The sequence below is a fragment of the Eleginops maclovinus genome, chromosome 4, assembly GCF_036324505.1.
Source record: "Eleginops maclovinus isolate JMC-PN-2008 ecotype Puerto Natales chromosome 4, JC_Emac_rtc_rv5, whole genome shotgun sequence".
NCBI classification, from domain to species: Eukaryota; Metazoa; Chordata; class Actinopteri; order Perciformes; family Eleginopidae; genus Eleginops; species Eleginops maclovinus.
In genome coordinates this window covers 6,921,485-6,933,675 of record NC_086352.1, presented here as the reverse complement: position 1 = coordinate 6,933,675, position 12,191 = coordinate 6,921,485, and the positions used below count along the sequence as shown (strand labels likewise).

Genomic DNA, 12,191 nt, shown 5'->3' with positions numbered 1-12,191 from the left:
GCCCACTGCTTATCGTACTCAGGTGCTGTCATTTGCTCATAAAAATCCATGGTCAGGTCACTTGGCGGTCAGATAGAGTATTATTTTTCGCCAGGACTCAGGTCTAATGTTTTTAGACATTGCAAACCTGTCGTGTTGCTGAAAAAACAACCTTCTCCTCTCATCCCGATTCCAGTAATGGGGGAACCTTTCAGAATTGATTGTGGATTGTGTGGGATCTTTTTCAGTTGGAGTTCCCATTGTCTTCTAAATGTAATATCTGATGGAAGTCTCAGATTTAGTACAGACTTCTGTAAGGTCAATGCTGTGACTGTTAAAAGATCCTATTACACCATGTGCTTCTGAGATTTCAGCTTTCTGAACACTTTCTCCAGTACACAGTAATGCTTTTAGGTGGGTGTGAAGCTCCTACCACCTTTCAGAGGGTAATAAATTAAAGTATTAATTCAGATTTACATTTTATTCCCCATTGTGATTTCTTCTACAGTCAAGCTGCCACTAAACGTTGTTACACTAAACATTACCTTTTGTGGTTTTAGTCCCAGGAGTTTTGTTTTGAAACACAATTTTGAACTGAGCCATGTTGGTTTTCAAAAAGCTGACCTTTCAAAATGAAACAGATCACTTTTGAGTGGTCGATGTGGCTAGGGAAAGAGAAGTTTGGGGTTCTCTGCTGGAGCTGTTACCTCCGCGACCCTGACTGAAAAGTGGGAGAAGATGGATGGATGGATGGGTGGATAGATGGATGGATGGATGGATGGATAGATGGATGGATGGATGGATGGATGGATGGTTTTAGCCCCCAACCGTCTGTAATTATTTACCTCAACCAGTCAAATTGGCCAAATCTTTTGACAGTTTTAAGCAATTTTTTCAAACCCATCTTTACATCCACCTTTTATAAATCTCCTCAGCCTAAAGTAAGGGAGACGTCCTGTGTGGTACCTGTGCCAAAGCATACATTTCCTCACCAGTTATTCCCATGATAATCACACACGTATCCAGGCGTTAGCTTTTGTTTTGTTTTTATTGACACTGGCACAAGTTTGACATATTTGTAGAATGATTCATATCATAACTCTGCTGTCATTTCAGATCCTGCCTTCCTCCAGGCTCTTGCAATAAGCTAATTTCCCTCGCCTGACTTAAAACAAGACTGTCCAAGATGTGTGTGTTTATGTGCAAATGATAAAGATAATGAGTTGAAAAAAAGCAAAAAGAGATTTAAGAGATCATGCTTTTATTGATATACTAAGATAAATGACTTCAAGAAAACGTAAATGAAAAAATGACATTTAGCATTATAATGATTGGGCAACACACATATCAATCAAGTGTAAATCATATTGTAGTACATGATAGAACAATCAATTGTAAAGCTACATGGGATGACGAGGTAAACAGTGGTTAACACCACCTCCAACCCGTAAGGCAGAAATCAGAAATGGGTATTCTCATCCAGCCGCTTCCTTAGTTTTCAACTGAGAGCAACGGTTGGTATTTGATCTTTGATGCTTTGACTTTGTACAGTGCCACTGCACTGATCATGCCAACAGCGGCAAGAAGACCTCCAACGATGAACACCAGGTTCAGATCCAGGGGGGTCCCTGGAGAGGAAGAGAAGCATCATTGTTATTTAACATTTCCATAGCGTTTTTTCTCCCAGGGAGATTCCTAACTGAGAGAAATGACACCAGAAGTCTGTAATTGTCAGCGATGGCAACAGCTGTTTGGATACACTGGATCATTCTATAGGAAGGGAGAAGAGATAATGCCATCCCACAGTTCCTTGCTTTTGCAACATTTAGCCTGACACAACATTCTGCCATTGACAAAAACAACCACCGTGATGACAAACGCAATTCATGTCAGTTACAGTGGGCAGGTGTGTTGATGGAAAAGGTACCTGGGCTCCCGGTGCTCTCCGCTGATCGCTTCCTACGCAGAGGACCCTGGGAAACGAAGTGCCTGGCGGTCTGAGCGTTAGCCTCTCTCTTGCGGTGTTGATGATGCCCAGAAACGGGGGAGATGATGCACCCCTGTGAACACCTGGTGCCGGAGCTCCCTGCCTCACACATCAGCACTGAACAGCTGATGTACACCTGAACGCAACACAACCGATGTCAAAACATCAGCAGATATACAGACTTCGCTTCAAGTGGAGAAATAACAGAGCTGTGGTCGAGTACTTTTGTACTTTTACTTAAGTAAAAATGCCAACAGAGTGCTCCTGCACTGTGGTATCAGTTGTTTTTATTAAGTCAACGATCAGAGAGGTTCTTCCACCAGTAGAGTATAGCCACATTTAATTCTCTCACCTGGTCGTGCATGCCGATGAACTGGAAGGCCTCCATGCTGAACCTGAACTCTCTCGGGTTGGCACTGGGATGCACTTGAACCGTTCGGTCCACAGTACACCTAACAGCAAAACACAAATGTAAGAAATATTGCCTCTGTGACTCCATGCCTCACAAACAGTGCTATAATTGGTGTGTGGTTGAGATATTCATATGAGAAGGAAAAGTAAATGAATTAAAAGGAAATCTAATATCCAAAGTGTATTTCCGGATACCTTTTTGGACCATTTGGAAATTCACTGTGAAGAGTAGACCAAAAACAATACATACCAATGTATCTTTTTATTACTTTTATTTTTGTTGATTTGTTAACCTAGGTTCAGCAGCATGGCCACGCCTCAAACCCATCTCTAATCTCGGCTAAGTCTACTTTTATCTGGCCAAACATCCGGCCATCGCTTGTCTCTTTTCTCTCAACCCACCCTCCATTTCCCTTCTACTCATACAGTTCCCCTTCTACCTCATACTCATCCAAACGCCTTCATCCTTTCAGCCATTGACCCTGTTTCACGATACACCCCTACATCCATTCATCCCTCAGATCCTTACATCCGGTCATCCCTTCATCTCTCATCCCTTCATCCCTCTTCCCTTCATCCCGCATACCTACATCCCTCTTCCCTTCATCCCTCATCCCTTCATCCATACACCCCTCTTCCCTTCATCCCGCATCCCTTTGTCCCTACATCCCTCTTCCCTTCATCCCTCATCCCTACATCCCTCTTCCCTTCATCAGTCATCCCTTCATCCATACACCCCTCTTCCCTTCATCCCGCATCCCTACATCCCTTTGTCCCTACATCCCTCTTCCCTTCATCCCTCATCCCTACATCCCTCTTCCCTTCATCCCGCATCCCTACATCCCTCTTCCCTTCATCCCTCATCCCTACATCCCTCAGATCCTTACATTCGGTCATCCCTTCATCCCTCATCCCTTCATCCCTACATCCCTCTTCCCTTCATACCTACATCCCTCTTCCCTTCATCCCTCATCCCTTCATCCATACACCCCTCTTCCCTTCATCCTGCATCCCTTCATCCCTCTTCCCTTCATCTCTCATCCCTACATCCCTCAGATCCTTACATCCGGTCATCCCTTCATCCCTTCATCCCTCATCCCTTCATCCCTACATCCCTCTTCCCTTCATCCTGCATCCCTTTGTCCCTACATCCCTCTTCTCTACATCCATCATCCCTTCATCCCGCACCCCTCTATCCCTACATCCCTCCATCCCTTCATCCCTCTTCCCTTCATCCCCATCCCTTCATCCCTACATCCCTCTTCTCTACATCCATCATCCCTTCATCCCGCACCCCTCTTCCCTCTATCCCTACATCCCTACATCCCTCCATCCCTTCATCCCTCATCCCTCTTCCCTTCATGCCTACATCCCTTCATCCCGACATCCCTTCATCCCTCCTTCCCTTATCCCTACATCCCCCATCATCTGCCTGTCTCCATCCATATTTAACTTGTGTATATTTTAAACTTTTAATTCTAGGAATCGTTTGGGGGGCCATAATCAGTCCCGAGCGGAACCAAGCCAGAGACAGAACCCCCACTCTCATTCTCCATCTGCACAGACCACAGCACGTCTGTCCTCCAGACCAGACCAACGGATTGGTCATAATCATATCATCACCCCCCTTAAACCTATAAACATCACATTGTTGTGGCGTCGTCCCTGCTAGTGAAATGACATTTAATTTGGCTGACGCTTTTATCCAAAGTGACATACAATAAGTGCAATAACCATTTTGCCAGGTTTTTCTTAAGAATCTAATCGGCAAGGTACAATTGAAACAGATAGGTTTACAAGTCTGTTTCTTCCTGAAGTCAATAGGGAGCATGGTCCTTGTGCAATAAAGACACATTTTACCAATGCATTGTTATGTCCCCTGTTGCCACTAGATGGCGTGTTCATGCCTACCCATTCTCGATGATGGAGTATGTTGGCCAGTAGTTGGGGGTGTCATATGGCGCCGCGCTGCAGGACTCCACAAACAGCTGGGTGTTGTTGACGGTGGTTTTGGCCTCTATCTGCATGTAGATCCTTTCCGTCACATCGTACTCCAGGGGGTACAGCCCTGGATCAATCATTCGTCCATACTGGTTGTCTGGGTAGAACTCAAACTCGTAGGTGAACTTTCCGAAGCCTTTGTCCCACACCACGACATTCTTCCTGTGTGCTGTGAAGCCCTGCGACACGTTCCCATGTTTGGGGTACTGGCAGTAGAACTGGATCTCCAGCAGGTGGTTCCTGGTGATCAGGTTGTTTAGGTTGTCCACCGTGGTGATTTCATTTTTGAAAACCAGGTTCTCCTCATCTTCCTGCAGAGTTAAAGGGAACATGCTGTGTTCAGGGTCATACGTGTGTTTGGGGTTTCTACTGGAACGCGTTTAAATGCTCAAATGTCTAAAAAACGTTTTATTTTTCACTTATACTATCTTTTATTTCTTAAGACCCTGTCCAGAAAAAGCCCAGTAGTACTCCTAGGGAGGGGAAATGTACAAAAATTACAGCAAAGAGCCGAATAAACACAATGCCCTGTGGTCACCTCGATCTGAGTGCCGCAGGCGTTGAGGGGTACGACAGCGATGATGTGCGTGCTGTTGGAGTATCTCTGCAGGTTGCAGACCGTGTTGCTGGGGTCATTGAGGCGTAAATGATCCTCATGAAGTCCAGGGAGAGAAGATCTGGTCACCTCTACCGTCAATGAGGACTCTTTGCATGTCACATGGGATTCAACTAGAGCAAGAGATAAATCGTTCACAAAATAAATGTTATGCTAATGGTTATACCCTACAGGTGGCAGTAACGCTAGTATTCTTCTGCAAAGGAAGAATTTAGCATCCAAAAATGGGTGAGATTTTTAAGCTACTATTGAGATTAGCTTTTTGGTTAAAATATAAACACAATTCCAGTTGTAGTTTTACTATAAAATGTTGATACTTAACAAAAATAGCTCTTACTTAGTCTTTTGCCGATGTTCACCAGAACGCACCTCATCTCGGACTGATAGATGCCGGACCTGAAAAGCATCAGTGGCCAAAGATTAGCATTGAGTAACGTTTGAATTTCAACGATTCCGATTCCAGTTCTTAACTGTTCTCAATTCCGATTCTTTGTGGGGCAGGGTATATACAGTGGGGCAAAAAAGTATTTAGTCAGCCACCAATTGTGCAAGTTCTCCCATTTAAAAAGATGAGAGAGGCCTGTAATTTTTATCATAGGTATACTTCAACTATGAGAGACAAAATGAGAAAAAAAAATCCAGGAAATCACATTGTAGGATTTTTAAAGAATTTATTTCAAATGATTGTGGAAAATAAGTATTTGGTCAACAACAAAAGTTCATCTCAATACTTTGTTATATACCCTTTGTTGGCAATGACAGAGGTCAAACGTTTTCTGTAAGTCTTCACAAGGTTTCCACACACTGTTGCTGGTATTTTGGCCCATTCCTCCATGCAGACCTCCTCTAAAGCCGTGATGTTTTGGGGCTGTCGCTGGGCAACACAGACTTTCAACTCCCTCCAAAGATTTTCTATGGGGTTGAGATCTGGAGACTGGCTAGGCCACTCCAGGACCTTGAAATGCTTCTTACGAAGCCACTCCTTCGTTGCCCTGGCGGTGTGTTTGGGATCATTGTCATGCTGAAAGACCCAGCCACGCTTCATCTTCAGTGCCCTTGCTGATGGAAGGAGGTTTTCACTCAAAATCTCACGATACATGGCCCCATTCATTCTTTCCTTTACACGGATCAGTCGTCCTGGTCCCTTTGCAGAAAAACAGCCCCAAAGCATGATGTTTCCACCCCCATGCTTCACAGTAGGTATGGTGTTCTTTGAATGCAACTCTGCATTCTTTCTCCTCCAAACACGACGAGTTCAGTTTTTACCAAAAAGTTTGATTTTGGTTTCATCTGACCATATGACATTCTCCCAATCCTCTTCTGGATCATCCAAATGCCCTCTAGCAAACTTCAGACGGGCCTGGACATGTACTGGCTTAAGCAGGTGGACACGTCTGGAACTGCAGGATTTAAGTCCCTGGCGGCGTAGTGTGTTACTGATGGTAGCCTCTGTTACTTTGGTCCCAGCTCTCTGCAGGTCATTCACTAGGTCCCCCCGTGTGGTTCTGGGATTTTTGCTCACCGTTCTTGTGATCATTTTGACCCCACGGGGTGAGATCTTGCGTGGAGCCCCAGATCGAGGGAGATTAGCAGTGGTCTTGTATGTCTTCCATTTTCTAATAATTGCTCCCACAGTTGATTTCTTCACACCAAGCTGCTTACCTATTGCAGATTCAGTTTTCCCAGCCTGGTGCAGGTCTACAATTTAGTCTCTGGTCACCTTTGACAGCTCTTTGGTCTTGGCCATAGTGGAGTTTGGAGTATGACTGTTTGAGGTTGTGGACAGGTGTCTTTTATACTGATAACGAGTTCAAAAAGGTGCCATTAATACAGGTAACGAGTGGAGGACAGAGGAGCCTCTTAAAGAAGAAGTTACAGGTCTGTGAGAGCCAGAAATCTTGCTTGTTTGTAGGTGACCAAATACTTATTTTACCGAGGAATTTACCAATTAATTCATTAAAAATCCTACAATGTGATTTCCTGGATTATTTTTTCTCATTCTGTCTCTCATAGTTGAGGTATACCTATGATAAAAATTACAGGCCTCTCTCATCTTTTTAAATGGGAGAACTTGCACAATTGGTGGCTGACTAAATACTTTTTTGCCCCACTGTATATATATATATACAGGTAAATAAAATGAATTTCAGTCTCACTCACTCGACTGATTCAACAGCAAAGCAGATTGGGTAATGATCCCCCAAGTCATCGGGGCCAGGCGTCCACCTAATGACAAAGTCTCCATTTGTGCTCCTGTGCTTGGTGATATTCAGTGGCCCACTGATGATGATATCATTTAGTCTGTGTGAAAACAAAAGAGAGAAACCTGATTTTTTCCTCCTTATCGCTGAAGTTAGCAGAAATGATGATAATGTTCTGACGCAACAAGGCAACACTCATCGTGGTTTCTCACTTACTTTGCATGTGAAGCTTGGGCTCTGACTCTGATCTCCACTTCTTTGCTGACCTCGGCATTGATGTGTTGTCCATCTTCAGGTGTTGGGTGCACAAACTTTGGCAAATAGAGACCTTCATCACATGAGGGAGCAGGTGGGTCCACTGCAGTTTAAAAAAGTGCAAAGAGTAGTTGATCAGTTTTTAAAACCACTTTTTCATCGTCTGTGGCTCAAAACACCAAGGCTGTCACAGCAGGTTGTATTCATTAGTTGTCAAAGGCAAAGTGTCTGCTGCTTTAGTTTGTAAGTTTTCTTTGTATGTCTTTCCTGATATTTTGGCCAGATTAGGGTTAGGTTTTTCAGAAAACCCCTTTTTTTTTTACAGGTAGCGAATATGTACCTCCTTTGGCTAAAGAAGTTATTTTAAAATTGAATTTTTGCACCAAAATGGGGCGTTGCACATTAAGCTGTCATTAGAGCTGCGTGAAATGCCATACAGCCTAAACCCAGTGAAGGCAGTGTAAGTGTGGGTTGGTCCATTTAGGACAAGTAAGACCTGACTTACCAAGAAAAGAGAATTGCAAAGGCAGTTTACTGAGAGGAGGCGTGGTGCCATGCAGGTGTCTGTTGTCCGTGGTAGGTCGAGTTGTATGCTGCCACGGTTTGGTCGGGGGGAATGTGGCTGGTATCAGACGTGGGGTTGGCGCAGCAGTCGTGGTTGATGCTGGAGTTGAATGAAGCCACCACCATGGGGTTGTGGGTTGCGCAGCAGTCGTGGTTGATGCTGGAGTTGAATGAAGCCACCACCATGGGGTTGTGGGTTGCGCAGCAGTCGTTGTTGATGCTGGAGTTGAATGAAGCCACCACCATGGGGTTGTGGGTTGCGCAGCATTCGTGGTTGATGCTGGAGTTGAACGAAGCCACCACCATGGGGTTGTGGGTTGTGCAGCAGTCGTTGTTGATGCTGGAGTTGAATGAAGCCACCACCACCGGCTTTTGGGTTGCGCAGCTTTCATGATTGATGCTGGAGTTGAATGATACCACCACCACCACGGGTGTGTTGTTGGTGCTGAAGCCGCGGTTGTATGGTATAAGCTTCGTTTCCGCCTCCTGGGAATCAGTGGAGCCTTGTGGGATTGGGTTCCATCGCTGTAGGACAGAGCGATGGGCCTTTGCGGGAAGTCCTCCACCACCAACTCAAATCCAAAAACACTGGGGTTGGCGTTGGCGATGCGGTAATGTAAGGAGCAAGAACCCTAACAATGCAAACATTCAGACGATGAGTGAGGCAAAGGATCAGTCAGGCTATGGACAATGTTTGAGGACATTTATTTTACAAACCTGATCTAAGACAAAGCCTGAAGGTTGATTACATCCGCTGCACTCTACATTTCGGATATTTCCATATCTGCAGCGAACTGTGTCGCCATCAGGGTCGAAGGACATCAGCTTGTAGGTCCTTGGGCAGTTCTGGGGAACTCTTGAAAGGACACATTAACATGAGTAAGTAACATTCTTCTGGCCATAATCCCATCCAGAAAAGGATTAAATCATCCGAGTTTTCATCCCGTCTGTCTTTAGGGTTTCATTTATTTTGTTGGCAGCTCATTCCTTAAAACACAAGCCTCAGATTGCTGATAATAAGAGTAAATATGAAGGTTCAATTTCAAGCTTGTTATAGAAATAAGTTAGTTTTTTTTTATCAACTAAGATTTGTTAGGAAATGTTTTAAATAGCAAGAAGAGAAAACAGTGTATTTTATTGGTTTGGTTGAAATTTAGTTTGTTCTTTCTGCACATAGGAGGTCAAGTAAGGATTTTCTGAATGATTCTGATGTTATTTGATCTTTTTTTAGACATGCTGTCAGAAAACAATCCCATTGATTCTGATATATCTGGACTTTCAAGGCTAACATCCACAGTGTCTTCGTTTGCTGCCATAGGGGGGCACTAAACAAGTTATTCAACAACATAATAAAAAGTAAGCCACAGCGTTTCATGCTTACTTCAGGGAACTCACCGTAGGAAAGGCAGAATGGCAATGTCTGGGGATCTGTTTGGTTTGCCGGTGTCGGATCTCTTGCCCAAGTCTACATGAGTTAGAAGTCTCCAATTTCCAACCTCGTTACGCGTTGAGACCCAACAACAGCTACTTGCCCTGGTAGGTGTGGAAACAAAACACTTAAAATACTGCATTATACAGCTGCTTCTTTTGATCTATTCTTCTGTGATAAGCATTTAAACAAGGAATACAAATGTGTGCAATGCAATGACTTCAAGCTAGGAGAGTCTACACATATGACACTGGTGTGATTTAAAAGGAAAAAGCTCACTTCATCTGAAAAGGTTTGTCAGTCAGGACTTTTCTTTGCTGAACTGTTTCCGTTTCACACCATTGTCTGTTAAATTGCGGTGCATTGGTGCTCTTGTCTATCGTGCCTCTCTGTGAATTGGTGACAGAGCCACAGTCGTTGGTGGAACAGATCCAGGAATGGGAGTTCTGACACCCATCAAAGGTCGCCCTGTTTCGAAGGTCCACCTTTGAAAAGTACAAATATATAGTTAGATGCTTTTCTGATGTTAACTTTTTTAATTTACATTTTGTGTGTTTCGTACACATCAGTTATATCATTATATAATAATGGCACTTTTAAGAAAGGCATGTATCTGGTTTAATCACTGTACCTTCTTAAAGACCAAGTCAAATGAAGCACATGTACAAATATTGTTGCAGCATGCTGGTAAAGTCACTTATTGGTTTTTGAGATTTGTAAAAGGTAATGAAAACCCCAATCATAACAGTGAAAGGTAAACAGGATAAAGCAGCACCGACTAAACTACAGTTGAGAGATCCGATACTAGAATTAAACTCTTTGGATCCTATTCCTTTCTTTTGGCCGATGGGAAATACCACAGCATTCTTCATTTAACCTGATAAAGCTTTACGTTAATTTGTAACGTGCAGGAAAACACAACTCAAAAAGAATTACTAGTTTTTACAACAATAAATAATGTAGGTTATACAAAACCTTATGTTCCTTTTTGTCAAAGATGTGGAAATGCAATTCTTAAACATGTGCCCAAAAATGATAAGGCGTGAAAAAAAACAAAAACAAAAGAAAGTTTGTTATTTATTTTTTACTTGGGGGTTGAATTCCATACGAATATATTAAACATTTTAAAATTCTGAACCCTTTTTTTAAAATCTCAGTATATGCAGCACGGCGGATATAAGGTGCCTATAAAATAACAATCAATGAAAACACACGAGAAATCTTGTTTTGATATCTGACTAATAGTTCATTTTAAACTTGAGTTTTAAAAACAAGAGTCAGACATTCTCTTAGACCTCTGATGAATGTGAACAGTCACATGTGGCCCTAATTTTCTTCCATAAAGTAACAGATAAGTGTAAAAATGTCTATATTTACCCAAAAATCTGACTACTCAAATACATAGTAGCTTTTTGATGTACAACCTTCAAAAGATAAACATGAAGATGAATATTTTGAACATAGTTGCAGGAAAGCATTAAGGTTGAACATATTACTTGCTGTACAACAACAATCTGAGTAATCAAACCCAAATAAAATAACAATGGCAATAATAGTAATACATTAGGTATTTGTTAACTGATGCATAAAGGAAAAAGTTGTTTCTCTCACCCTGAATGATCCATCAGGGTTTCTTCCCTTGTAGCTGAAGGACACGGTTCCCCCGAACTGATGTGACGCAGACGTCAGTGAGACCAGCTGAAGCAGGAGCAGCAGAGCGGTGGCCATCTTTTCCTGAATTCACCTCCGTTTCCAAGCATGCTCACATCCACCTGCAGCATCTTTTTATACACACCTGGTGATGGTCACTACTGCCAAGTCATGAATTCAATCTTAAGGAAGAGACTCGTTGGCAAAACTGGTTCCACAACAACGAAAACATTTTTTGTGAAAAAGAAAGATAAAGAATGGTTACTGGCAGCACGTAGACCTATTGTTGTATTTGTGAATGTAAAGGGACTGAAACCATAAGCAAAAGTATTGTTGTTTAAGACTGACATTGTTGCGTCACATTATTCATAACTGGCTTTTAAAACGGAATGAAAAAATGAATCCCTTTTTTTTAAAGTTTCTTATTTTTTACTTGATTTTTTTTTTTACTTGCAGGTTGAAATACATAGAAATATATAAAACAAATTAAGAAGGCTTAACCCTTTTATTAAAATCTCAGTACAAGCAGCACATAGGATATAAGGTGCTTTATAAAATAACAATCAATGAAAATACATGAGAAATATTTTTGGGATATCTGACTAAAAAAAGTCAGAAAGTTTGACTTTTCTAAGTTTTCGGATGTCAAAAGATGCACTTTTGGTCAGATCTAAAAGAAATCACATATGGCCCTAATCTTCTTCCGTAAGGTAGCATATATTTAATAAATAGCCTAAAAATGTCTATATGCTATCTAAAAACACTTCCTCCTCACCTCTCTAAACATTATAATAAAACACTCCCTCTTCCATTCCAGGAACCAGGGAGATGCTGCCTTCAGGGTCGACCACAAAAACATATCATCACTGCAAAACTTAATTAACCGAAACTAGCCTGTAAAATTCAACATGCAATAACAATCTATCAATCAGACATTATTAAGAATGACGAATAAAACAGTTCCTCCTCACCAGTGTTGGGGAGTAACGGAATACATGGACCTGGTGTTACGTATTCAGAATACAAATTATGAGTATTCCGTTACAGTCACAGTTTAAATAGATGGTATTCAGAATACAGTTACATTGTTGAAATCAG

At 42.3% G+C, this 12,191-nt stretch overlaps 1 protein-coding gene across 1 annotated transcript; it reads right to left on the bottom strand.

The window, feature by feature from the left end:
* Positions 1-1,223: 1,223 nt before the first annotated feature.
* LOC134862626 (uncharacterized) lies at positions 1,224-11,210 on the bottom strand. Its single transcript, XM_063880632.1, has 13 exons — positions 11,055-11,210; positions 9,723-9,928; positions 9,410-9,547; positions 8,732-8,870; positions 7,956-8,646; positions 7,412-7,553; positions 7,155-7,295; positions 5,332-5,390; positions 4,917-5,107; positions 4,289-4,689; positions 2,319-2,418; positions 1,907-2,102; positions 1,224-1,607 (listed from the first exon to the last, which is right to left on the bottom strand). Exons 1-13 carry the CDS (start codon positions 11,169-11,171, stop codon positions 1,471-1,473), a joined length of 2,658 nt encoding a protein of 885 aa, XP_063736702.1. The 5' UTR covers positions 11,172-11,210; the 3' UTR covers positions 1,224-1,470.
* Positions 11,211-12,191: the final 981 nt, after the last annotated feature.

Bases quoted from the DNA above. Each gene is read 5' to 3' on its own strand.
- LOC134862626 (XM_063880632.1), bottom strand. From the start codon at position 11,171: ATGGCCACCGCTCTGCTGCTCCTGCTTCAGCTGGTCTCACTGACGTCT. The intron at 9,929-11,054 runs GTGAGAGAAACA...TACTTTTCAAAG, and splicing joins ACCCTGATGGATCATTCAGG to GTGGACCTTCGAAACAGGGC. The intron at 8,871-9,409 runs GTGAGTTCCCTG...TGTCCTTTCAAG, and splicing joins GCCATTCTGCCTTTCCTACG to AGTTCCCCAGAACTGCCCAA.